This window comes from Microtus oregoni, unplaced genomic scaffold (genome assembly GCF_018167655.1).
Source record: "Microtus oregoni isolate MIOR12 unplaced genomic scaffold, Mior012 000013F_ref0000133, whole genome shotgun sequence".
NCBI classification, from domain to species: Eukaryota; Metazoa; Chordata; class Mammalia; order Rodentia; family Cricetidae; genus Microtus; species Microtus oregoni.
Window position 1 is genome coordinate 41,906,464 of NW_024543072.1, and position 27,660 is coordinate 41,934,123.

The 27,660-nt window shown below is 39.1% G+C and overlaps 1 protein-coding gene across 5 annotated transcripts in view; it reads left to right on the forward strand.

Annotated features, from left to right (window-relative positions):
- Positions 1 to 27,660, forward strand: part of Ralgps2 (Ral GEF with PH domain and SH3 binding motif 2) — a 143,790-nt gene that overhangs the window by 102,253 nt on the left and 13,877 nt on the right. For 4 of the 5 annotated variants that reach the window (XM_041662281.1, XM_041662280.1, XM_041662283.1 and 1 more), the window contains 8 exons: positions 8,026 to 8,163; positions 8,302 to 8,392; positions 13,913 to 13,980; positions 15,599 to 15,734; positions 16,298 to 16,449; positions 22,266 to 22,320; positions 24,200 to 24,277; positions 25,722 to 25,827. In XM_041662281.1, the coding sequence (XP_041518215.1) occupies positions 8,026 to 8,163; positions 8,302 to 8,392; positions 13,913 to 13,980; positions 15,599 to 15,734; positions 16,298 to 16,449; positions 22,266 to 22,320; positions 24,200 to 24,277; positions 25,722 to 25,827 (824 nt within the window). The remainder of the gene's footprint in view (positions 1 to 8,025; positions 8,164 to 8,301; positions 8,393 to 13,912; positions 13,981 to 15,598; positions 15,735 to 16,297; positions 16,450 to 22,265; positions 22,321 to 24,199; positions 24,278 to 25,721; positions 25,828 to 27,660) is intronic. The other variant, XM_041662282.1, reaches the window with a different exon arrangement.

Sequence of the window (27,660 nt, forward strand, 5' to 3'; positions counted from 1 at the left end):
ATAATGCCTATTATTACCTATTATAATGCCTTAAATTGTCTATATAAGACAGTAACAAGATAAGTGGATAAAAGCATTATGACTCAAACAAATGAAATACCAGTTTATACCTATAAATTGCCACAAATTAAAATAGCAGTTCTTGACACAAAGTACAGCAGTAGAAACCTACACCCTGTCAGTGTACGTATGGGTTGAAAAAGCTTTGAAAACAGTATTGGTGTCATCACCTAAAGCTGAGTAATGAAATACCTTACAGCATGAGCAGGTCTTTGCTGGAGTGAGTGTGTAGATGTACACACATCCTAGAGAAAAATCTTCACATGTGTTCTGTACATTCATATCTATAGTAACCAGAGAGCGGAGGAAGTAACTTGAAAGTCTGTAAAATAAAATGTCTAAGGTATAATATAATCATACATCAGTTTATTCTCAATTTAAGGAATTATAAAACCACTTAAAATCAAAATAGTAACAAAATGATGTAAAGTAATCATGGAAGACCATATTTTAAAATTATATTTAATGAAGTCTTACAAAATTATTTGTAATATAACAGGCTTTGTTTTTTTACATATATGAAGAGAGTGTATGCGTGTGTGCATGCACTGTCACTGAGATTGTCATATAGATTTCCTGTAGATTTAATGATAAGGTAGAAGGGTGAAGTCAGCCAGTGTAGTCCAGACTCACATCCCGTCTCTGCTTCAAAGCTGTGTATGATCCCGTCATCTGGGGATGACATTTTCTTGTGTGGACCCATTTCACTGTGTCCTTCAGCCTTGCCTTTGTATCCTGTATTGCTGGCTGGTATATAGGGCTGACACCTGTGGCATTTCTTTGAGCAGTCTGTAAGCTTTTCCTAGGATACGCTAGTCCCTAAATTGATTGGTCTTTCACATATACTAGCTATACTAGTTAAAGGTAGCTTTTAAAAGATAAATTCAGCTGGTGAGATTGCTCAGCAGGTTGGAACAGTTGCTACCAAGCCTGTCAAGATGTTGAGTCCCATCTCCAAGACTCACATGGTAGGAGGAGAGAATGCACCTGGCAAGTTGTCATCTGACCTGCATATGTACAACATGGCCTGTGCATGCCCACATACATTCACACATACATACATGAATATAAATTTGTGATTTTTTTATGCAAGTATAAAGTCTTGTCAAAATGTTTATTTAAATCCTTAAATATTAAAAAGAACTGGGAAGATACAACCATTTCAATAAGTAATTCCAAGAAATACACTTAGAGGTAAAGAATATTGACAAGTGTACAAATAATTGCAAATTAACAATCACAGGACATTAATCACATAATTTATCTTCATTGCTGTGACCAAGAATTTCAACAGCTTGAAATTATAAAGTAGCCTGGAGTCTCCGAAAGTATGCACCTGAGATAGGACACCTTGGAGGGCTTCCTAACCTCATTCACAGTCTTCCAGAATTTTTCCTGAACTATACAAACTGTGTGCATCAGATATTAATTACTTCAAAATAGAATAGAATAAAGGCTAAAATATGTACACTATTCTTTGCTGCCCTTTGGGGATGTTTGTTGAAGGGAATCTATTAAAGGGAGGCAGCAGGGGCCTTCCTGAGGAGAGCAGCAGCCTGAAAGGAAAGGTTGCTTTGATTTTACATCGTAGGGTGAGACAGGGATGTGCACTGTGTCTCAGGAGTGAGTGATGGAAAGGCGGGGTGGCGTCCACACGCACACAGTTAGCTCCACTAAGAATCATCATCTGGATTTGGAAAGGAGAGGGAGGGGAGGGTCTTTTCCTGTGGGTAGTAGTTTTTATTAGATGTGCTCAGCTCAGTCTGTGTTATCCAGTGCTTGTGTGAGCAGATGACTGAGCACCCACAGATGGAATGCATGGTCACACCTCTAGAACAAAACCATTACATGTTGAGTTTGCTTTAAAACTTCATATAAAGAATTTTCATCAGAGATAGACAATTATAGTACTTTTTTGTTGCTCATTTTAAGACATCGTAAAGTTTAATGGTAAATACATCTAAGAATATACTTTGATTTATACTTTATTTCAACAGTTTTCTAAATACTTACTGACCTTTTATATATTGGCATTCATATAAAAGAGCACATAATGATCCAAATGCAAATCAGAACAAGAAATTCTAGGCTCTAGAACTGTACAAAATTTTATACAATTAGAAACAATAACATCAAAAGACTCATGCAGATAATGTGCATTTAAAAGTAAATATTTTGTCTTTTACAAATTTTACACTTCTATAGTTAATATCAGTAAACATCATTCTTAAATCTCTTTAATTTTGTATATAAAATTAAAATACCCTTACTTAGCATTTCTAAGTTAACATGTTTTTCAAATAAAGACATTACTATCATATTAAATAGCACAGAGTTACCAAATCGTAGACTTAAAATCAGTGACACAAATCACATATACAGAAGGTAACATATCAAATGCAGTGTTGGGTAAGGAATTAGAGTACAATGCCCTATCAGCTGTATATAAAAGGTAGAACCTCATTCAGTCCCGGTCCAGTTGGATTTGGTGAGCTCCCATTAGAACAGACACACTGTCTCAGTGGGTGGACCAACCCCTCGAGGTCCAGACTTCCTTGCTCATCTTCTCCCTCCTTCTGCACTTCAACTGGACCTTGGGGGCTCGGTCTGTTGCTCTGATGAGGGTCTCTGTCTCTATCTCCATCCGTCACCAGACCAAGATTCTATGGTTGTAGGGATAAGTCTCGCCCCTAAGGGGGCGTGTTCGCCTCGGGCTAATGTTTGCCTATAAATTTGGCGAGCGTGCTCCCAGCTGCTGCTGCTGCTTCTGCTTTCCTGGTCTCCGTGGGAACGGTGGTTCTGTAAGTCTCCATTAAAGCTATATATATATTTTTACAATCTGTCTGCATTCGCTTACGCCAGTACATATGGTGATATTCGAGATAATCATCAGTGTGATAGTGAGGCAAGGCACTCTCTACTCTGCTGCCCAAGGACCTAGCTGGGGACAACCCCGTGGGCACCTGGGATCCCCTCTAGAGCCAAGTCTCTTGCCAACCATAAAATGGCTCCCTTAATGTAGATACCTTCTTCCCTGCTCCTATATCCACCCTTCCTCCATCTCCACCCTCCCACTCCCCCAAGCTCTTGCCAGTCTTTCCTTTCTCCCTTCTCTCTCCTCCTCTCCCCTTCCCCAACCCCTCTCCTACCCCCACCCCCATGCTCCCAACTTTTGCCCGGCAATCTTGTTTGCTTCCAATTTCCAGGAGGATCTATATAAGCTTTTCTTTGGGTTCACCTTGTTATTTGGCTTCTCTAGGCTTGCAAACTAAGGCTTAATGTCCTTTGTTTATGGCTAGAGTCCACTAATGAGTGAGTACATACCATATTCATCTTTTTGAGTTTGGGTTATCTCACTCAGGATAGTGTTTTCTGTTTCTATCCATTTGCATGCAAAATTCAAAATGTCATTATTTTTTACCGCTGAGTAGTACCCCCGCCTTTCCCTCCTGGGTACTGGAATTATATAGCTATATAATAAGGATAGCGCAAAACTTTCTTTTTTTTTTTTTAAATATTTATTTATTTATTTATTATGTATACAATATTCTGTCTGTGTGTATGTCTGCAGGCCAGAAGAGGGCCCCAGACTTCATTACAGATGGTTGTGAGCCACCATATGGTTGCTGGGAATTGAACTCAGGACCTTTGGAAGAGCAGGCAATGCTCTTACCCTCTGAGCCATCTCTCCAGCCCTCCAAAAACTTTCTTTTTTTAATGTCCAGTGTGCTGGATAATTTTATGTCAACACAAAATAAAGTCATTTGAGAGGAAGGAAATGCTTCCATAAGATAGAACTGTGGGCAAGACTGAAGGATATGTGAAGCACAATTAATAAAAGTTTAGAGTCAGAAATTGGGTTCAGGGGTCTGGAGAGATGGCTCAGTGGTTAACAGCATTGCCTGCTCTTCCAAAGGTCTTGAGTTCAATTCCCAGCAACCACAGGATGGCTCACAACCATCTGTAATGAGGTGTGGTGCCCCCTTCTGGCCTGCAGACATACACACAGACAGAATATTGTATACATAATAAATAAATAAATATTTAAAAAAAAAAAAAGAAGAAATTGGGTTCAACCTCAAGATCCGAAAAGCAAAACATCCAGCCACTGGCTCTTACCTCAAACTCAATCTGAAATGACAATTCTGCCTGCCAAAAATCTCAGAATGAGACTGTGTCTGAGAGCTGTTTTCCTCTCTCCCCCATCTTATATTTCTTTTTAGGTCTGAGGTTAAAGGCATACACCACTGGGATTAAAGGCATGCACCACCCAATTTCTATTGCAACTAGTGTGACTCCTGGGATTAAAGTTGTGTGTTACCATAACCTGGTCTATAAGGCTGACCAGTGGGACTGTTTTACTCTCAGATCTTCAGGCAGTCTTTATTTATTAAAACACAATTGAAATGCTAAAAAAAAAAAAAAAAAAAAAAAAGTAGAACCTTAATCATTGTGTTACAGAAGGATGAGGGAGAGTGTAGGTGGGCCCTGCTTTATCGGGTGGTGCCAGAAAGCATGTCCCATGACCCCAGCAGAAAGTGGGGAAGAAGCCCAGTCTTCAAGTAACGGTCTTATTGGCCCTTGTTTTACTCATACTATAGGAATTCCAAGAAAACTGAAGCGGTTTTGGCCAGTTACTAATTATAAATGCTGTCTATCTCATTTTTTAAAATCTCTGAATAGGGAATTTCTAGTCTCTCAAGGGCCTAAGAAAGAAACCACGTCTCTACCATTCTGAATATAAATTGTGAAGTTGGTAGCCCTCTGGCGTCATTGTTGGTAAGATTGCAGGGTAGCTCAGCTCCCTACAGCTCAGTGAGAACGTCAGCAGCATGTAGATGCTCTCAGTGCCCACATGTGACTACTGCTTCCAGTTCATGGTACTTAACATAATACTTAAGTAGGTGTACCGTAAACTGTTTCTTTCCGGAGAAGTTAAATTACTAGCCTTGTGTATTACAAACTGATAGACTAGAAAGGCAGTGTGTGTGTGTGTGTGTGTGTGTGTGTGTGTGTTTTGCTTGTTTTTACAGTTGGTGTTTAAATTTGGGGCAGTTCCAATCCTTCAGTTTCAGTAAGTGGTCAGAGGTGATGTTGTGGAAGTTGTAAGTGTAAATATCCACTGTTAAACCTTTCCTGATCTACCTGAGCAGTTACAAGATAATTCAGAACAGTAACAGTGAACTGAAGCCGGGCGGTGGTTGCGCACGCCTTTAATCGCAGCACTCAGGAGGCAGAGGCAGGTGGATCTCTGTGAGTTCGAGGCCAGCCTGGTCTACAAGAGCTAGTTCCAGGACAGGAACCAAAAAGCTACGGAGAAACCCTGCCTCGAAAAACAAAACAAAACAAAACAAAACAAAAAAAACAGTGAACTGAAAATTACCCTGATTTAGGCTGGGATGGCAGAATGAACCCTCTGATTCCAGATACTGTGGTTCTGTTGGGGTGAATTATTTGTAGTTTGGTTTGGTTTGGTTTTTGCTTGTTTTGTTGATGTTTCTGATGACTTCAGGAATTTAGACAGGAGCTGCTAGAGCTGGGTTCTTGCAGCAGTGTTTCCCTCGCTCCTATTATCAAAGCAATAGCCACGTAAAAACCAGCAATACCATTGGCAGATACCATAAAAATACATGTGCTTACTCCATCTTCAAACCTAAAAACCTGCATTTTAGACAGGATGCAGCCTGTTTATAAACTCCAGCCACTCTTCACATAAGAGGACCCTGAGGCATTATTGCAAAGAGAAAAACATCTTCTAATTTTTATGATACAAACTCTTTACAGTTATCAACTGTCAGTCTTTGGAAATGTAGACCAAGTCTGTAGAACTAATGTTTTTGCTAATGTTTCATATTGTTAAATATTTGGTTATAAAAATCTAGCCAGGCAGTGGTAGCACACAGCTTTGATCCCCGCATTCAGGAAGGAGAGGCAGATGGATTTCTGTGTGTTCGAGTCCAGCCTGGTCTAAGTTCCAGGACTGCTAGGGCTAGACATAGAAAACCATTCTTGAAAACAAAAAATAAAAAGTCTGAAAAATGTTATTTTAGTAATATACTTCTATATTTTAGAAGTGATGCAGATGTAATAGAGAAAAGCTGTCTAGTCAATCCATAATTACATAATTCTCAGCTAGTTTATAACCTTTTATTTTGGAACTTTAATAATTTATAACTGCCACATTTACAGAGACGCTACTGAATGAAAGCAGATTGGTTTCATGTTGTGAACAATGTTCATTTATTTAATTCATGTATGATATTTGGTTGTCAAGTTTAGGAAAATTATTATAGCTTCATTCAGTTAAACTTAAATTTTATATGATGTTCCTATTAGACGCTTAAGTACAGCTCGGTCGGTCAGTAAAATTACTGTCTGGATGTAAAGTGAAATTTTGCATTCCAATTTTACATTATAATTTTCTCCCAAATATATCAACTATAATAGTGTATTAGAGTTTTCTCTTTTTCACATTAAATAATCTATTTAGGACTTTGATAGAGTTGACTTCTAGTCTGTGATTAATTTGGTGGTCATAGTGGTAATGTCAGCTATTCAAGTTTATGTTCTAAAAGTATTTTTAAAGATAAGAAAGCATAGGACTTAAAACTTCTGAATAGGTTTTCATTTGAACACTTCATGAAAAAATGTTTAAATAACTTGAAGAATACTGTAAAAAAAAACCAGTGTGGCAGGGAGGTTGTGAGAGGAAGAAGAGCGTGTACTGGGAGAGGCAGCAAGCTAGCCAGGCCTCTGCGCTGTGCTGGGCGCCACCTCTTGTCTAGTGTCATCACAGAGAACAAATGAATTTATAGTCCTGAATAAATGTGATATGAGCAAATTCAAAGCAGCTGGAATGTTTTTAAGTTAATGGTTATGAATAACATCAGCTTATCATAGGGCACGGTAAAGGTCCGAGGGCAGCTCGTAAGGACGCGCTGTCCCCAGCAAGTCCCAGAGTGGTGGACCCGTCTTCTCAGAGCTGTAGATTTCAGGTTCTTCTCTGTGAAAACATACTAAATAGTTTCTAAATTTCTTTCAGGAATTTATATGGAAACTAGGGAATAACTGACACTGAGCTAGACTTAAAAGGTAAAGGATTTGATTTCACGGACCTGTATCTACAAGTAGTGGAAGAGAGTGGCCAACAGGAAAACTGGGTACTTGTTTAGAAGGCATGGGCCCAAGTCCTGACAGTTCATGAATCACGAAGGCAAAAGTAGGGAAATGGATATGCTTCTCTTCAGTGACAGTTTTCTTTTGTATTTTCTCTGTGTGTAGTGAACTCTTGAGAAATATTTTTGAATATTAATATTTTGAATATTAATAATTAATAATAACTGCCTATGTTCAGTACTGATATGACCAAAAGATATGTCATTCTCACTGATACCAGAAAACATGAAGATGGCTAGGAAATTAACTTCAGTTTGTGGTCATAAAAATGATTTCAGAAACTCAGTTGCTGATCTTTAAAATAAATAATATACCTGCATCTACACGATTGAAACTCTCTTCATAGCTGAGACTGTCAGCTCTAAACGAGGGTATGAGAAAGCATTAACTTCCCCATGGAAGGCATTGGCTGTATTGACTTGGGGAAGTTTCATTAGATAAAATAAAAACTGAGAACTGGTAATGGTTGAATGCATGTAATTACTGAGATTCAGAGATAAAATGACCATCTCTTGCCACTTCAAGAGCTCAGTCTCTTTATCCTTTTGTGTGTGCTGGATTTTTGATTGCAGCCTAATCTATGCTTGGAAAACAACATAAGGAGTCTTTACAAGGAACTTAGGTTTGTATGGCTTGACCCCAGCTCTAGAAGTCTCAACCCCAAGAAATCATGTTATTATATTAATATATTCTAATATGACATGCTAGAGAACATCTGTGAATTGAGTCTTCTTCCCTCTTCACATCACTGAGACTGCAAGTGAGGGCTCTTTGTTGGGTCTGTTCCAGGCATCTACCTGTCGGACTTGACGTACATCGACTCGGCGTACCCATCCACGGGCAGCATTCTAGAAAATGAGCAAAGGTCAAATTTGATGAATAATATTCTTCGAATAATTTCTGACCTACAACAGTCCTGTGACTATGGTGAGTGAAAAGAATGTCTTTTAGAGTTCATTTCAGGTTTGGTACCATGTGGCTCAGTTACGTTCAGTTATATTTCTTTTCTTAAGTTTCTAGTTACTATGTATTTTACTAAATAATCATCTGTCATCTTTTGCCTAGATATTCCCATGTTGCCTCATGTCCAGAAATACCTGAATTCCGTTCAGTATATAGAAGAACTACAAAAGTTTGTGGAAGACGATAATTACAAGTAGGTCCATCTTCAGGTTTGGGTGATGCTTTGTCTGGTTCTCCACTTTGAGCCTTCACCCTTTCTTCCGATGCGTTTAGCCGTCTAGGTATGGAGCACAGTGGGAAGGGTAGTTACATGTGTTTCTTTCAATCACGTGGTATGGGTGAGCCAGTATGCAAATGCTCCCGCTTTTCTTTATTTAAAAATAGTCTAGCTTTTAAGCCAGCAGATGCTCTGTAGGGAAAGAAACTGAAGGCAGCCCTGACAGGCAGAGCTTGATACCAGGGCCCCACATGAGAAGGATAGAACCAATTCACACAAGTTATCCTCCCTCAAAAACTAAATACAGTAATTTAAAAATACATTTTAACATTCTTAAGTTGTAAACAACAACACATTTAATTCAAATCTGAGGGTTTTTTTTTTCCTTTTCCTTGTATACTCAGACTCATTTAAGAATATTTCTCTAAGCAGGAAAAAAATTATGCCATTCACAAAATACAAAAATTGTTCCTTCTTAAATGATTATTTTTAGACACATCTTTGAAAGTGGTTTGAGAGACTGTTTAAGACTTCCTTTCCCTGAGTTATGGTACCATTTAATAAATCATACAGTCCTTTAGTAAGGACCCTTAAGCCGTAGCGTTTCTGGTTCCTTGTGGCCTTACTTCACATCACAACTGCTGGGGTAGAGAGGCTATGCTTTTTTGTTTTTCTGTTGGTTTCATTTGTTCATTTTTTCCTTTGCTTTCTTCATTATGTCTGGTTTTCCCTGTATTGCCCAAGGTGTCCCATATTGTTGTGCTCAAGCAGTTCTGTCTCAGACCATTGAGGACTGGACCTTCAGGTGGATACCACCTCACAGGGGCATTGTTTATTGCCAAGCTTTAAAACTGACCTTTGTGTCTTCAGCCCTCCCCCAGCCCCCAATTAAAGGGCCTGTTTGAGCTGACAAGATGGCTCAGTTAGTAAGGGGGTTTGCTTCCAAGCCTAACAACATGGTAGGAGGAGAAAATTGACTCTCTGTTTGATAAAGTTTTTCCCCAGGCAGACTCAACACACACAGGTCTACTCACCCCTGATAGGGAACCTACTACAAACTCAAGTATGGATACCACCAAAATCCAACTTGGTAAATCAATGAGTTTTATTGGAGTTACTTACAGGAGTGGAAATGACTCAAAGAAAGCTGTATCACCAAAGCCCACTAAGCATGGGTAGAAACAAGGCTGGAAACCTGGAGCGCACTGCACGGCCTGCAGGCGGCTCTTCAGGTTGGAGAGTGCCCTCAGCGACTCTACAGGCAGCTTTGCCGGCCTCTGTTTCTTCCGGGTGCTGGCCTGGTCTCACTCTTTACAAGTCATCTTGTCTGGAGTGAGTCTCAGCAGTTTGACTTGTGTGCATCCTGGGAAGGAGGCTCTAGAGAGTCTGGTCAGTTTCAGGAAGTCCCTGAAACTGTTTGGAACTGTTTACCTTCCTACTTAAGGAGCTTCCCAGAAGGATGGAATGTTTCAACCTCAGAGGAAACTATTATAGAACATGCAGGGAAGTCATCCTCTGTCCTTCTTGCTTGTATTATGGCTCCTGTGCACACAAGAATGAATAAATGAAGGAGTAAAAAAAAATATAAAGGCATGTTTTTAAAACATGCCAAAATAGAATTCAGTGAGTTTTTTTCCAGTATTAATGCTATAGTTTTTCTTATCCCCTTTGACTAATTATGATCTACTTTGTACTTACAGATTTCAGCAGTCTTAATTCTGTGGTATAGAATTAGTCCCATTGAAAAACTAGAAATTCTGGAAAGTTAAAAATTATTTTCTTCTGATATTAAATTTATTAAGCTCTGAAAATACTTTTATACATCTAAAATTGTGTTGTTTGAAAATCCCTTTATTATCATTTTCTTCCCCATATCATATCATTTTAATTTCTCTCTCAGCTTTTACACAAAATAAATTTTGTTTATATATAATGACCCATTTAAACCTAATATGAGGGTACTATTAGCTTTTTAAGGCTGGAGTTTCACAGACCTCTTACACCATGCTGTGTCTTAAGTTTGATGGTCTGTGTCTTACTATTTAGCTCTTTTTCCTGTGCCTCTAGTTACTCTAGTATAAATACAGAATTTACACATGACAAACACATTTTGTCCAGGGAAATATGAACAGTTATCTTTGTGCTAAAATCTCAATACAAGTATCTATTAAAATCCCTCCCTAGGACAAGAAACTTACTGACATAAAGAGTATTATATAGAACAGTCTAAGAAAAACCTATACAATTATAGAGAATTGTTAGTTTTTACTAACTATAGCAAACTTGTGTTGGAGTTTTTATTAAAGCTAATTGTTTTGTGTGTTGAGACACAGTCCCTCTATGTAGCTCTGGCTGTCCTGGAACCTACTGTGTAGACCCCAACACTTGGAATAATAGCTGATCCCTGCAGTGCTTTCTCTACTACTGTTAGATGCCATAGGTAGCATTGGGATGTAGTTAGCCAGCTCCCATTCGGTGCTAGGAAAGGTAGACAGTGTGCCCAACAGAGGGTGTGCAGGGAGTGCAGTCTGCTGAGCCGTTTGTCTGCACTGTCAAGTAACTGGAATATAGTGTTTTATTTTCTTAGGCGATGAAGGAAGTGATATGTGATTTCATTGAAACTTCCAAGTCAGGTAGCACATTCGCCTCTGTTTATAAGGTCCTTGATTAAGCCCCCAGTGCCACCAAAATAGAACAAAAGACAACTTAATGAATTTTCTTTTTGTTGTTGTTGTTTTTGAATAGCAAGATTTAATAAACAAAAAGCTTAGATTCAGCCAATTGTGAAATGACCCATTGCTTGAATGACAAGCAGCAAAACTAAAACAAAACAAAACAAATAAATAAAAACATTACTGGATAGGATTTGCTCCAATTCTGGTTGTGCCATATTACAAATAATTTATGTCTTCATAATATATAAATTGGGTCTACAGTTCAAGTCCCATTTAGGATACCAAAACCACTCATTGTTCAGAGTCATTCTGATTTCCACCAGGATTTCTATCCTGGTGGCCAAAAAAGTAAGAGGTCTAAACACCGAGAAAAGACGTAAGACAGACCCTGGCCATTCCCAAAGCCTGTCCCTGCAGGTTTTGGTGGAAGAAAATAACTTTTACACATATTCAGTACTTCATGAACTGACTTACCAGTTTAATAAGCCTAGGAATAAAATGTAATATACACCAATAACCTTTTCTTGTGTGTCAAAGGAGTCATAGGGTACTCAGGCTTCTCTGCTGGTGCCTCTTCCCAGGGTGTGTGCGTCTTCCCTCTAGAACTCCTACCACAAAATGGCACGGGTCTGTTTATATCACCAGCTCTCTCTCAACAAACTCTTCTTGTGGAAACTGGGGCTGCATCTTATTCAGATGCAGAGCTGGAAGTAATGTTCAGTAGTGCCTACTGATTCTGTACAAGAGCCCACGCATTGGGACATAAGATTTTCTCATGCCTAATTGTGCTACATGCTTAATGCCCATCATTCCGTGTAACTAGAAAACCATCTCATAACAACTGTGCTTTTATCCAAGGGTGGCAATAATCCTGACAGTACTTATTTTTGCTGATTTCTTATGATGGTGATCATCTCTTGACTAGCGGAGTGCTCTTTCCTCTGTTGGTCCCATTTTCAGGGCTTTTGTTCCTTCTCTCTCTTCGACACTGTGCTTTCACTTTCTCCTCCTACTCTCTATGTGTAAACATGTCCCAGGTTTCTTCCTGGACTTTGCTCTACCTAATCCCTTTAAGTTTTCTTCATTCTAGAGGTACACTGTTCCCTCTGCAGGAAATACCTGCTGGTTCTGCTTGTCACAAATCCCTGCCAGGCATCTCTGCTCCACCTTGTCTCTATCCTCCTAAGCACCAGAGATACTTTTTTTCCTTTTCTCAAATCAAATTCATACTAAACAAAATTTTATCTATATACATTTATCTATTACATATATAAAAAAATCATATAACACAAATTTTCTGTTCATTCAGACAACTTATTAATACAAGGCTTCACAATTACACCAAAACATTTTCTACGATTAACTGCTTCAGTATTATTTCCCAGGATTGCTTTCACTAATAAAAATCAAAATATATTTCTGTGGAACTCAAAACTGGGTACTTAAATGGAACAAGTAACAAGAAATTCCCAGCATTAACCACCCCCCAGCAACCCTCATACAGCCCCGGATGACCAGGAGAGCAGTGAGTGAGAGCCACCCAGCACAAAATCCTGCACTTATTTTAAAGTACTGTGAGATTGGTTAGTTTATGTCTCTCTGGGTTTTGTTTTTAGCTTGGCTGTGCAGTTGTGAATTTTGTAGATGGTGTCATGGTGTGAAAAATAGCTGCACACGCCTGTAAGACAAGGATTGAGAAGCCATTTTGGGAGCAGTCTTGGTATTTCTGTAGACCTTTCATTTCATAAGCTGGGTCGTTTGATTTGTTGGGTAGTTCTGTAAAAAGGTCTTAAAGTTTTCAGTATTAAAGTCAAGCCAATAGTTCATCTAGTCGAGAGTCTAGTGTAGTGATGAGGCAAGCAGGCCTGCTTTTCGTGTCCCACCCGACTCCCACACTAGCTTAGCCCCGGAAATAACAACACACAAATTGTATTCATTTAAACACTGCCTGGCCCATTATATCTAGCCTCTTCTTGGCTAACTCTCATATATTGATTAACCCATTTCTATTAATGTGTGTAGCACCACAAGGTGGTGGCTTAACAGGAAGATTCTAACCTGCGTCCATCTCGGAGAGGAGAGCTATGGGGTCTGACTCACTTCCCTTCTTCCCAGCATTCTGTTCTGTCTACTCCACCCACCTATGTTCTGACCTATCAGGTCAAGCAGTTTCTTTATTAATTAACCAATGAAAGCAACACATAGAAAGAAGACCCACCTACATCAGTCTAGAAATAAATTATATGTTAAATACATGAGTACATTCCTGGACTTGATTGTCATTTCATTAAGTGTATGTCAGTACAAATCTAAATCTATTTTTGCTTCTTGGTTGGTTTGTGTGAGGCAGGATCTCAAAACTGTAACCCAGACTGGCCTAGATTTTGTTATGTAGCCCAGGCTGGCTACCATGTCCAGTGTAATTAAAATCATCTTTTAGTAATTTAGTAAATGTCTTTAGCTGTGGTGAAATGTTTAGTACCTTTGTGTGGTAACTAAAGAGCCGTGTGTGTGTGTGTGTGTGTGTGTGTGTGTGTGTGTGTGTATTTATTTTTGTTTTTATGTCTGAGTATTTTGCCTGCCTGGTGCCTGTGTGGGTCGGAAGAGGGCAGGGCATCATATCATCTGAAACTGGAATTACAATGGTTCTGAGCTACCCTGTGGGGCTGAGAATTGAACCTGGGTCCTCTGGAGGACTCTCTGGTGCTCTCAATCACTGAGTCATCTCTCCAACTCCCTATTGGATTTTTTATAAAAAAGCATGACTTTGATATTTTGTCAGTGTTCATTGTTTCTTACATTTTGCTCTTTTAAAATTTAGGCTCTCATTAAAGATAGAACCAGGGACAAGTACGCCACGTTCAGCTGCTTCCAGAGAAGACCTAGTAGGTTAGTCCATAGCTGTTGGTTGGTGCATGGTTTCCTTGGGGAGGGTTTTTTTTTTTTTCAATGTGGGTTTCATTATCAAACAGTGTACCAGATAACCTGATCTCATAAGAAAGAATTATATTTCAAAGTGAGTGAATACTTAGCATATCTTATACTGCTTACAAAAAATCATTTTGGGTATTAAAGTATATCAGTGCTGTCTGGATTTCTGTTTTATTTTGGTTTTTAATTAAAAAATTATTTGTTGATTGTCAATAATGTATAAATAAATGTTTCCTAGTTGAGGAAAATACATATGATATTAACAATAGGTTTGTGAATATTATCTTAATTATTAAGAATACAATTTAATATTAGGCAATGAAGATATTTCTATGGTCAGAACAAAAATTCTAATTTAAATGATTATAGAATTCAAATTTAGTGACTTTGGCTTTCAGTGATGGGCCACATGTTACAAATACAAACACCATACTTCTTTATCCATAGATTTACAACTGGTTTTTAATGTATATAAATCACATCAGAAACACTAAAATATAAGAAATTAATCATTAAAAAATAACTGATAAGTGCCTTTTAAAAATTACCAACATAGACCTTTAAACTAAGGTTTCTAGTGCATACCTAAAAATCTGAAGTCCTGGTTCATCAGGGGAGGAAATGAGCTGCATGACACTGTCCAGAAAAAGCACGCTCCAAGCAGAAGATGCTCTGTCTGATTCTCTTAAACGTGCTTTTCTCCTGTTTGTTCCTTAAGACAGGATCCTGCTGAGTAGCTTGTGCTGGCCTTTAACTCCCCATCCTCAGGCCTCAGCCTCCCCAGTGTCGGGTAATAGGTGCTCACCACCATGCAGAGTTTGTTTGTGTTTTGTGGGTTTTGTCTGTTTTTTGTTTTGTTTTGTTTTTGACATGGTTTTATTCACTGTGTAGCTCTAGCTGGGCTGGTGTTCACAGAAATCTACCTACCTCTGTCCCTTGACTGCTGAGATTAAGGGGGTAGGGCCAGCAGATTTTTGTTAGAGAGTTGTTTTGAAAGCTACACATTATGAGCTGTTTTTTTTTTTATTCCCATAAATCAGTTCAAGTGTCAGGCAGTGAGGTAATCATTTCTACCCTGAGCCCTTGACCTAGCCTACACATTTCATTCAGAGAAACCCAAAGCCGTGTGTAAACAAGCAGGGCATCATACTGAAACTGAGTCAGAAGACCTAAGTACTATGTCTAGATTTTTGTCTGTGAATTAAGAGCCCAAACTGATCTCTTTCCTTTTTGATAAATTAGGGAAATGTTTATACCGCCTCTGTTTAACATATTTAAGAGAGATAAAAATTAGTAGATTTTTGTATGGTTGGAGGTTTATTTTAGAATTTGGAAAATACATATGTCTTCAAGTGAATTAAATAAAACTAACAATACACACTTTGATATCAGAGAGGTTTGGTTTGGTTTTTTATTTTTGGTTTTTTTTTGTTTGTTTGTTTGGTTGGTTGGTTGGTTGGTTGGTTTTTCTAGACACAGTTTCTGTGTGTTAACAGCTCTGGCTGTTCTGGAACTCACTTTGTAGACCAGGCCCTTGAAACCTGGTGACAGTTTCCCTCTGTCCTCTCCTCTCTAGGTCCTGAAGTGGGAGCCTCTCCACAGAGCGGGAGGAAGAGCAGTGCTGCCGAGGGGGCCTTCCTGCCACAGACGCCCCCATCCCCTCGGAACCTTATTCCACACGGACATAGGAAGTGCCATAGCTTGGGTTACAAGTCAGCACTTTCAATTTTGTCTTTCCATTGTTTTTAAGTTGTTTGCAGATGGATTTGCTTTTGATTTCTTTGTTAGTAAAATATGTTTCTATATTCTGTTTACTTAATTAGTTAAGTAGAAATTAGGTGCCTGTGTGATTGGTCTTCAGGTTCAGAAAAAAATCTATCTTGTTTGCCTAAAAAGAGTTTTCTTTTACCTACATTTGGAAATGAGTGTATCAGAAGAAGAACAATCAGGAGCTCCGAGAGCCACAGTAATAAATCCAGAGAGCTATGCTGAAAGTTTCCTTTTAAAATTGTAGCCTTGTTATCAGAGCTATCAATTGTCGTGACAAATACAAATAATAAACTAAATTATAAGAACTACTCTCTTTAGTCCTAAATACAAGGGGAAACCCCGATTCTCACTTAGTGCCATTAGTTTTGCACTGTTGATTGCTGAAGGAGGAATGCATTTCCAGTGGGCATGTTCTGTTTCAAGACAAACTCAGAACACTCTTGGTTATCTTTTATGTCCTATGCTAGAAACAGGAGTTGTAAAGAGTGTTTCTCTTTGTTCCTAGTTTCATTCATAAGATGAACACAGCAGAGTTTAAGAGTGCGACATTCCCAAACGCAGGTCCAAGACACCTGCTGGATGATAGCGTCATGGAGCCGCATGCACCATCACGAGGCCAAGCTGAGAGCTCCACGCTTTCCAGTGGAATATCCATAGGTGAGACACTCACTGGGGCCACCCACTGCTGCCAAAAAAGAATTTGAACAAGCAGGCAAAACCAAAATAACTTAACCACAAAAACATTCATTAACCCTAGCACAGTGGTTCTCAATCTCCCTAATGCTGTGACCCTTTAATGCAGTTGCTCATGTGTGATGACCCCCAGCCATAAAGTTATTTTGTTGCTACTTCATAACTATAATTTTGCTACTGTCATGAATCATAATGTAAATTTCTGATATGCATCTATTTCATATGTGACCCCTGTGAAAAGGGGTAGGCCGTTTGACAACCCCGGTGTCGTAACTGTCTTCCCTAGCATAAATATAAAACATATGATTTAAAACAAAGGCACAATCAAATGTAAGGTGATGGTAATAGTTATTGTTTTTCAAGTTTTGACTCCAAATGAGAAGGCATTTGAGAACTTTGAGAAAAGACTGTAGGCTGCTTTAATTGGTTAACACATGCAGTTTGGCTGAAAGTGAGGAAAAGGGAGAAAGGAAGGGGTCAAGTGTGACTCCAAAGTCATTTGAATTATCAGCTCGTTAGCTGATGGTGATCTTACCATACACAGGACTGGGAGAGAATTGTCTGACTGGCAACATATTTATTGAAGTGTGGCTGAACTTGGCAAGTCAAGACTTAGGTTTTGAACTTCTTTGGTCTTAATAGAAATGTCAGGCCATTGAATGTATGAAAATTAAATATTTGTGGTATTTCAAACTGTAAGACTTGTTTAGGTCACCCAGGTATAGTATAAATAAGTAAGGACATTCTCGTGTATATGTGTGCTTACACCACACGTGCGGAGGCCAGAGGTTATCATGGGATTTCTTCCCCTAGCACTCCTTACCCTATTTTTGAGATAGACTCCTGCACTGCACCTGGCCGGCACCGCCAACAACCCCTCAGGGCCCTCTTACCACTTCTCCCTTGCTGGACTACAGGCATGCACTGCTGTGTGGCAGGAGTGCTAGGGCATCCAGACTCGGTCCTCATGCGAGCACTACTAGTGCTTTACCCACTGAGCTGTTTCCCCAGCGCTGAAGTGTGAGATTCTAAACGTAGCCATGTCTGATGCAAGTTCCCATAGATGCCTAAGGTAAGGTTTCATGATGGAAGCGTGCAACATGGCAGGACCATTCACCTTGTGTTGGAAACTGAGAAAGGATGTCTTCTCTAGGACATTCCCCTTAGTGACCTGAACACCTCCTACTACCTCCCAATAGTGCTACGCCTGGGGACCGTGCCTTTAAAATGGGGACTTCTACAGGATATTATAGGTCCAGACTGTAGCAAATCAGCACACCAGTAATCCCAGCACCTTGGAGGTCGAGGCAGGAGGATCACAATTTTGAGGATAGTCTTGAGCTATACATTAAGAATTTTTTTTTCGTAAGAAAAAGGGAGAAAAAAAACAGTAACATGAGAATGAAAAATTGACCAAAGATTTGTAGGGATTAAGTTCCTGTGCATTAACATGCATTACATAGCAGAACCATGGCTGGAGAGCCCTGAGTAGAGTAAATTGGTTTGGTTGGAAGTCTCTTGTTATTGTTGAAATTTTTTAATGATTTAAACTTTATTTAATGATTTAAAGAATTTGCAACTGGACGGTGGTGGTGCATGCCTTTAATCCCAAGTGCTGGGATCTCAGTGAATTCAAGGCCAGCCTGGTCTACAAAGCAAGCTCTATTACACAGAGAAATCCTGTCTCTGGAGGGAAAAAAATCTTACAGCAAAATTAACCAGACCCAAAATCTCTATATCTCATTGAACTCCTTTATATACAATTAAAATAGAATAGCCCTCAAGCTGTGGAACCTCACACTGGAGTGTGTGTGTGTGTGTGTGTGTGTGTGTGTGTGTGTGTTGGTGTTGGGTTTTTGAGACAGGGTTTCTCTATAAGACCCTAGCTGTCCTGGAACTCTGTAGACCAGGCTGACCTCAAACTCAGAGACACACCTGCTTCTTCCTACTGAGTGCTGGGATTAAAGGCGTGCGCCACCACTACCTAGCCACTATTGATACTTTTATGACCTTATCCACCATCAAAAAAGAAGAGGAAGAGGACAGAAAAAACAGTCCATGGCAGAGTTAAAACTAAAAACAAAAATCTTACCTTTGGATTAAGTGAACATCAGCTGCACCCAGGTCCTATCACCTAATATTTGCCCTGTGTTGTTTCCCTTTCTTCATGGTATGCTGTGCCCACTGCACATTTGTTTACATAGTTCATGCATGTATTATAGGCTAGGATCCACATAGGGAGAACATGCAGGGGTTTTTTTGTTGTTGTTGTTGTTTTTTGTTTGTTTGTTTGTTTGTTTTTTGTTGTTGTTTTTTTTTTTTGAGACAGGGTTTCTCTGTGGTTTTGGAGCCTGTCCTGGAACTAGCTCTTGTAGACCAGGCTGACCTCAAACTCACAGAGATCCACCTGCCTCTGCCTCCCTAGTGCTGGGATTAAAGGCGTGCGCCACCACTGCCCGGCTCTGCAGGGTTTTTTCTTTGTAATACTGTGTGGCCTCAGTACATTCTAGGTCCATCCATTCTCCTGAAAACTTGGTGGTCATTTTTCTTTAGAACTATATTCTTTTTGTATCTGTGTGCCAGATTTCATTATCTATTCCTCTGTTGACAGACAGCTAGGTTGGTTCCATTTCCCTGAAGCAGCAGTAAACATGGGGTGCTGATACCTCTGTGGTAGGACATGGCATTCTCAGGGTATATGCCAGGAGTGAAGTAGCTGGGTCATTTCTGAACTGATTTCCATAATGGCTGTAATTTGTACCCCACCAACAGAGAATAAGTGTTCTCTATATCTTCCCCACCATTCGCTGTCAGATTTCTTGGTGGCAGCCATCTGACGGGTGAGAGGGGTCTCGAAGAAGGTTTAATTTGAAGGAAGCTTTTGATTATAGCTTCAATCTCATTGCTTTTGATGAATCTGCTTAAGTTGTTTATATCTTCTGAATTAATTTTGGTATATGATAGACATTTAGAAATTCTGGGTTTTTCAGCTTTTTATAGAGTTTAATTCTTCATAGTAATCTCTGATAATGTTCTGTTAGGATCCCTCTATCATGACCCATTTGAACTCTAATTTTGTTAATTTGTGTCTTTAAACTCTTTTTGTCAGGAGGTCTAAGGGTTTGTCAATCTCACTATCTTTTCTCAACTGTTTGGTTGATTTTTGTTTACTGCCCCTTTAATCTTTAAATATATTGTCATCTACTGTGTGCGGGGTTGGCTGTGTTTGTTGCCTCTCAGATTTTTAATGTGAGCACTTAACCTGTACAGATGTGTCCCAGAGGTTCTTCTGCATGTGCTCTCATTATCATTTGACTTTAGGCATTTCTTTTTTTATTTGAACTACTCATTCAAAAATGTATTTTTAGTTTCTAAATATTTTTGTGGTTTCTATAATTACTATTCCATTGAGTTATTCCACTGTGGTCTGACACAATACAAGGAATTAATTCCAATTTTTTGTTTGTTTGTGAGGCTTGATTTGTATTCTATATGATAGTTTGGAGAAGGTTCCATGTGCTGCTGTTAATTGTTTTACTTCTTTGTTTAAATTTTTTTTTCCTTTGAGTTTTCAAGATGGTGTTTCTCTGTAGCACTGGCTGTCCTGGAACTCGCTCTGTTAGGCCAGGCTTGCCTCAAACTCAGAGATCCACCTGCCTCTGCCTCCTGAGTTCTGGGATTAAAGGGATGGGGCACCACCGCCTGGCTTGTTTAAAGATATTTATAAGTCATGTCTATGTGTGTGCATGTGTACGCCTTCCACCTGTGTGTGCCTTTGTGGGTGCATGGCCAGCGGATTCTAGAAGATGGTCAGATCTTCTGCAGCTGGGATTCCACTTGGCATGAGTGCTGAGAACCAAACTTGGATCTTACGAAAAAGTAGTATAACTTTCATTTAACCCCGAGCTATCCTTCCCAGCCTGTTTTTACTTTTTCTGTAATTCTGTGTATATGTGTGTGTCAGTTCGTGAGTACAAGTCCCCCTCAGACACCATTGGTACTGGTGTTACAGGCCTTTGTGCGCTGCCCAGCATGGGTTCAGGAAACAGGTCCTCTGCTCTTAACTGCTGAGCCTGCTCTCCAGCCCCCATCTTTAAAACTGTGTTTTATTATCTGATCATTTCTTTTTATAATTAAAGACTATATCCATAGTATGCTCAGTTGTGGTTTTAACAAAGAGAAAAAAGGTCTTCTGACTGTCACGTTGCTCAAGGGCTAAACTATATTATTGCTATAATCTCGATGTCAAAATCAGTAGAGATCCATTATCTGAGCATACTGGCTCCGTTGGCCTGAGAATAACAAATCCTAAACACAGAATTGCTTTTGAACCTTGAGTGCCACTCAGCACTTGTTTGCTTTGGTGCTGTCCTCTGATGTAAATGTTGCTAATTAAACGTCAGAAATCAAGTGTTCCCGGAAATACCTCTTTAGTGACATTGTAAGTAGTCCATGTGTAGTGTCAGCCTTGATCTAACCTGTTTTCATCTAGAAGTTTGTTATACCTATGGAATCTAGTATGTTATGTAAGAAAACAAATTTATATATTTAGCTATCTCGTCTGTGTGTATTAAAATTATTCTCTAGTTTAGCTGTAGCTTTTACTTTTTGTGTGTGTGAGTGTGTCTTGTCAGAAACATAGGTAAATGAACCGTTTGTGAATCTCCATAGAGTCAGGATTTATTGAACAACAGATTCACAGGTACTGCAATTTTATGGCAGCAGTTTGCCAGATATTACCACTTTCCTTGATCTCCTTAGCCAAGGCAAACACGGGGTCTTTTATTCCAGTCTTAATGGAAAATAGCTCCACATCAGATATTACATACCACACAGAGTGGCTACAAAGGGTGAAGGAAGCAGAGACTCTCGGCTGGGAAGCTGGCAGAAAGGCTGATGATCAGTGGGGGTGAGGTCACAAGCCCGCAGGAGGTCTGTGAGGGGCTACAGCTGCTGCTGTGGAATCTGCTGGCTACAGGATAGGGGTGAGCTATAGAGTTGAATCCAGGGACAAAGGGCAGGACCAAGTCCAGCTGAACTCAGATGGATGGACGGGAAGACAAGCAGACAGTCTGAGTAAGTCATCTCAACAGTAAGAAAAGAGCTGAGCTGCAGTGTGTCTGCCCATGATGGGACGGTTAGAGCCGGTGCCATCAGAGTGGTGTCAGGGTGAGGGAGTTGTTCCCTTCTTGATCTGGTGTCACCATTGAGTTCTTGATGCTGGTTTTCTTCATGTCTTGTGAATAACCACATGTGCTCTTACAGTCCCAATTCACGCTGGCACTTTTTCTACTCCCCTGAGACCCTTGTCTAAAATGCCCAAGGCTCTGGGTTTGAATCCCAGCACTGAAAAAGAAAAACCCTGAAAGGAAAATGGCTGAAGTGTATATCCTTAATTTGAAGTAAGGATGCAGTAATCTTCTACTATTTGCCTACATAACTAAGACATGATGTAACTGACGTAGTCAGGTGCCATCCTGTACTCTAGAACAGTCAGCTGGGCTAAGCTTCTCTGTGCTGTGAAATGCAGTGGTGCCCAGACTGTGCCGTGCCCTGGGAGACTCTAGTTCAGATCTGATCAAGCTGTTTATCATGGTCACATATCGGTTTCCGAACAAGAAGACCAAGGCTGTCTTTGAACGTAAAGTCCTCCCCTCTGCACCTTCTAAATACTAGGATTGTTATTAGCATGTACCACCAGAAAATTCATTTTTTAAAGTAGAAAGTCTAAGCTGGAAAAATTACTGATAGAACAATAATAGAATAACTCTTGGTTTTAGGGAGTAGTGATGGCTCTGAACTAAGTGAGGAGACCTCATGGCCGGCTTTTGAAAGGTAAGAGAAATTAGCCACTAAAATTGCTTTGACCTTTGGCCTGTCTTAGGAAATAATATGAATGTGAATTGGAAAAAGTTGTTGTTACTTATTACTATTATATTTTTACTGGCAGAAGAGATGGCAAGTAGATATTTAACTCTGGAATTGTACATGAGAATGGCTATTGTGATCTTTATATATGTTTATTTGGTGTTTACATGTGTTTTGAATTTTTGAAATTATAACATTTTTTAGCAATAATAAATGTCAAATAAAAATTTTAAATAACCATAATTAATTTCTGTGTACCAAAATGACATTATTTCCATAGGTCTGTGTAATCTAATGGTAACACATTTATTTAACTTTTGCATTCTTAAGGACAAAATTTTAAATTACAAGTAAAGATTGACATTTGACACAAGAGGTCAGTGCTTGTATACTGCTTTTCGCTAACCTACTGTACGGTCATGCTATCTTTCCTTGTTGCTTTAAGTTACAAACCCTGTCATCTGTGCAGAGATAGTGTGCCGTATTGATCATCAAATAGAACTCTCCCTGAGACTAAGGACAAGTTATTCAAATGGGTATTTACCACACATCCATTGGAACTCTTAAGTTACCACTTCAGCACCTCATCTGGCTCAAGACATTTGACTTGACAGAAATAAGTACTCCATTGTTAGACATAAACCAAGATCCGAATTCATAAGCTGCAAGTGGACTGGGGAGGTGGGGGAGTTAGTGCTTGTTTTGCAATGCTGGGGGTTGAGCCCAGGGCCTCCCACTGAGCCTCATCATTGTTTCAGTTATATGAAAACTCCAGGTCAGTCACTTTAAACAGGAACACTTGAAATTATATTTGAATCATTAATTTCAAACTACTTGTTAGAAACTTTCTCTTTAAAGATTTCTCATTAACAGAATTGGTTAGCAGTTGTTTCCTAGGTTGTTTAAACTATAAATGCACAACCCAGTGTAGTGTTGCATCCCAGCAGGTTATCTCGGAAGGCAGTTTGTGATGTATTGACCTTCATCCTCATACTAGTGTTCTTCCTGTATGGCACAGTTTGTTTAACCCTGTGCCAGGGTTAAAGCAGTAGCTCTTCAAACAATTTGAAATCAGTTAAAAAATGCAGTCCAGAAAGATTCAGACACACCAAGTGCTCCATACCAAGCTTAGGGCCCTAAGCATGTAGCACATGTAGCAAATGTTGTTCCATGAGCCATCTCCCCAGTCTCTGAATCATTGTCTGAATTGTAACCACTATCTTCTCCCCTTATTTACTAGATTAAGTATCATGTATCTCATACTTTGGTTTTACTAAACAAAGAAATACCATTGTTTCTGGGTTTATATTTCCTGTATCAAATATGATATGATTTGGGATAGATACGGGCTCATACCATTCTTAGAATTTATTGGCTTTGACAGTTGATAGGAAAAACAAATAATGCCTCTATGCACTCCTCAGTTTGTCTCTTCTAGTTTCTTTGATAAGAAATTTTCCTCATTCATTTTAAGTTTATAAGCCACATTGCTTTTAGGTGTCTTCATAGGGACATAATAAAATGAATTATTCATACAATTCTGTGTGTCATATTTAAACTGGAATCCAAGAAGAGCAAAGGGGGCTGTGGAACATTTTCAAGTTTCCATAAGCAGTTGTTGTAACAGACGTGAGAATGAGTGCTGTATAGCTGTATAGTCTAGTGTATACTTATACCTGTGTTTCTAGAGTCAATATGATGCATGTTTTAAAAAAGAATCCTATCTTTCCCTTTTTACGGATTAATATAGAAAGCTAGATTACAAACTAGTGTACTATTCTAGGTGTTAATGATTCTATGAATAAAAATATGTGTAATGTATACAATTTATAACGGAATCCAACAGGAACAGATTATACCATTCTCTCGGCCCGGTGACAAGAGTGCCACGAAATGGCTATCGAAGCCACACGAAGGCCAGCAGGTACAATTCCCCTGCATCAGGGGCCATAGAACTCCCTTCTGGTGTTGGTGGCTGGCTCATATGGGTGTTGTCTGACTTTTTTTTTTTCTCTTCTTTCTCAAATAATTGGTTTTAAAACTAAACAAATTGCCCATGAAAACTTTCTTTCCAGGATTTATTCTAGTTTAAATTTGAACTATTCTTTCTAAGTCACAGGGCTAATTATTAAAATTTGCATCTTTATGTCACATTTCAAAATGCTACGAAATTGTTAGTCCTTTGACTGCACGCTGTCTAATGATGCTGGTTACGGCTGAGCTGTGTAAAATCAATTTGTTACTCTTAAGTTGCAATCAAAGCATTTCTTTTTCTAGTAAGTTTTTATTCTATTTGTCTTTTTTAAGTAAGTTTTTTATCCAGATAAACCATAGAGCCTAAATTTAGACAAGTCTGTTTCATTAAACAATTTTTTTTAGGGGGGCCTCTGCATTGTATTAGCTGTAGAAGCACCTAAAGATGATCCATGCGGGGGTAGGGCTCATAACAGGAAATCACTCAGAAGAACAGAGCAGCTCTTGAGAAGCAAACCCTGTCAGCTTGATGGTGTCTCCTCTTGTGTGTCCCCTCCTTTTAAACAGCTGGAGCATGAAAATTCCAGGTTGTCACTTTGAAGACACCTAAATAATTATAAAGAGACTAAACATCTTGCATTCTTTGCTGTATTCAGAATTCTACATCTCATAACACATCACCAGAGATTGGCATTTAAATCATTCTTTTTTAAATATAGACTCTAAAATAAACTGAGGAACGATATTACAATGATTACTAAAACATATGAAATGGGAATCCTGAGCGTGGGGTTCTTTGTTTAGAGATCGTAGGCACGGGTAGCTTTTGAGTGTCACTAACACTTACTACAGAAAGCCAGTTTCTAAAAGCATGTTGTTGACACTGTTACTTTTATTTATATACTTTAAAATTAAGTGTGAGTTTTCTGGGATTGATTTTGTAGGGTTTTTTGTTTGTTTTGTTTTGTTTTGAGCTTGTTAGTTGCATTTCTGTTTTATATACTTCTAACAAAATTCTTGTCTCTTGCCAGCAGTCAGAGTTTCTGATGCGTTACCACAGTGATGTACTGTAGCATGTTAAGAAGGGGAAAAAAAGCCTTAACTTTTTTAACTAATCTTGGTTTAAATGAATTCCTCCTCTCTTTCTAAGTTGTATCTGTTGAAATATGTAACCGGATGTGTGTTTAATCATCTGACTTTAGTAACTTCCTCATTTAGCTTTATGACAACTTATAAATCTCAAATCAGTAAGTCTTTAAAATCCTCAGTGTCTTACCAGCTCTCAATAAAGTGTCAAAGTTTTAAAGTTAAGAATATTGGGGTTTCATTTACGGACCCTCTTAATGACTGCTTCAGACATGTGCTTAGCCGCTTTCTGCTTGGTCTTGTTACAGTTCTGCGGAGTCGGAAGACTTGGCGGTGCACTTGTACCCAGGAGCTGTTACTATTCAAGGTGTCCTCAGGAGAAAAACTTTGTTAAAAGAAGGCAAAAAACCCACAGTAAGATTCCTCTTATTCTAATGTAGGTCTGAAGATATGCTAATGGCCCGAGAAGCACGAAAATTGGAAAAGAAATAGATCCGTAGTAGAGTTGTAGTCACTAAAAACACACTGTCCTCATTAGGTTTGGTTTTGGTTTCTCCTGGACAAGGAGCACTTCACTCTGAATCAAGAAGGTGAGCACACAGAGACAGGAAGTGCACTTGATTTCCCTCGTGGGATATTCCCCAGAGAAGACTGCTTGGACATGGGTCTATCAGCTTTATTAGGTGACCACACTGGGTGTTTGGGATCCTGGGCCTTTCTCACAGTACATTTTGAAGCACAAAAGCCATGTCCTAAGTTGACAAACTTCATTTAACAAGAGTAGTTAGCCAGATGTGAGACTACAGAAGCCAGAGAGCAAGGTTAGTGCTTGTAGAGACTTTCCCCGGAACTATGGAGTTTGCTGGGTTAGGCCTTTGTTTTGGTTTGGGTAGGTGGTGCAGTCTGTGTGCTGAGTTTTACAGCCTGAATCGCGGAGCTGGTTGTGCTGAGATCAGAGGCCTAATAAGGTCTGGGGCCTCATTGCAGCTTTTATTCTAACTCTGGTGGTTACTGTAGTTTTCCCCATTGACTTGGGCAATCTTATTTAGTCTAAAAATTATTTGTGCACAGGAAGTGAAGAATGAAAGGAAAGGAGTCACTGCTCCAGGTCATCAGATTCCCTTACCCTGTTGATTAAAGTATTGAAGCTATTATGTAGATTGCAGCTAAATCACATTTTAAATGTGCTTAATCAGATAGTCCTGAACTTCGGTTTCTAAGGTAATTCTTACCCAAAATTATTTTTTAATGGACCCTGAAAATACATTAAGAATAACAATAATAAGCTGGGTATGGTGGCATACACTTTTAATCCCATTATTCAGGGAATAGAGTTTACATAATAAGTTCCAGGCCAAACTAAGTCTACACAGTGAGACCTTGTCTCAAAAAAAAAAAAAAAAAAAAAAGAAGGAAAAAAAAGCATATCATTTATTTAAAAAAATTGAAAGTAGAGTAATTCGTAAGAACTAGAATAATTTTGTTCCATCAGTTTATTTGAACTTTGTAATGTATTTTTCCATGTAAACAGAATCCCAGTACTACATGTTCTCCAAATATCCCTGCCAGAAACAAGAAACTAACAGGACAGAACTTGTAGTATATAGCAAAAAAAGTTTGGTTTTTCTCACAGCAAAATAGTTTGATTACTAAGAAAAGTTTGTTCTTTTCTCAAATTACAGTACAGTTTAATTTAAAATATATATTTACTAGGCAGTGGTGGCACGTGCCTTTGATCCCAGCACTATGGAGGCAGAGGTAGGCGGACCTCTTGAGTTTGAGGCCAGCCTGATATATACAGTACAAGTTCCAGTCTGGGTTACATAGTGAAACCCTGTCTTAAAAGAACATTAAAAAAAATAAGAATAATAAAATGTATACTTTGACACATATCTACACTTACAGCTTTTGAAAATCTAAGGGATTCTGAAAATGTGAAAGTGGTCCATTTATGTCATCTTACTTTGCTTTTTACATCACATTAAACCAAAGGTACACACATTCAGAAAGCTAGCTCTCGAGTGACTTTAGAGTCACATGTGGGCTGTTGTCTGCTGGGTGCTAGAATCTAGCAGTAAGCATGCAAAACTAAGTGCCTGCCTTGTGGAGAGTGTGCTCCACTGAGGAAAGCAGAGAGGTTAGCATACAGATGGGCTTCCAAAGGCAGACTGCATCGCTAGCACCGTGAGGAAGTGTCCCCAGAAAGAGATGTGTACAGCATCACAGCCCTGAGTTATGGGTGTGCTG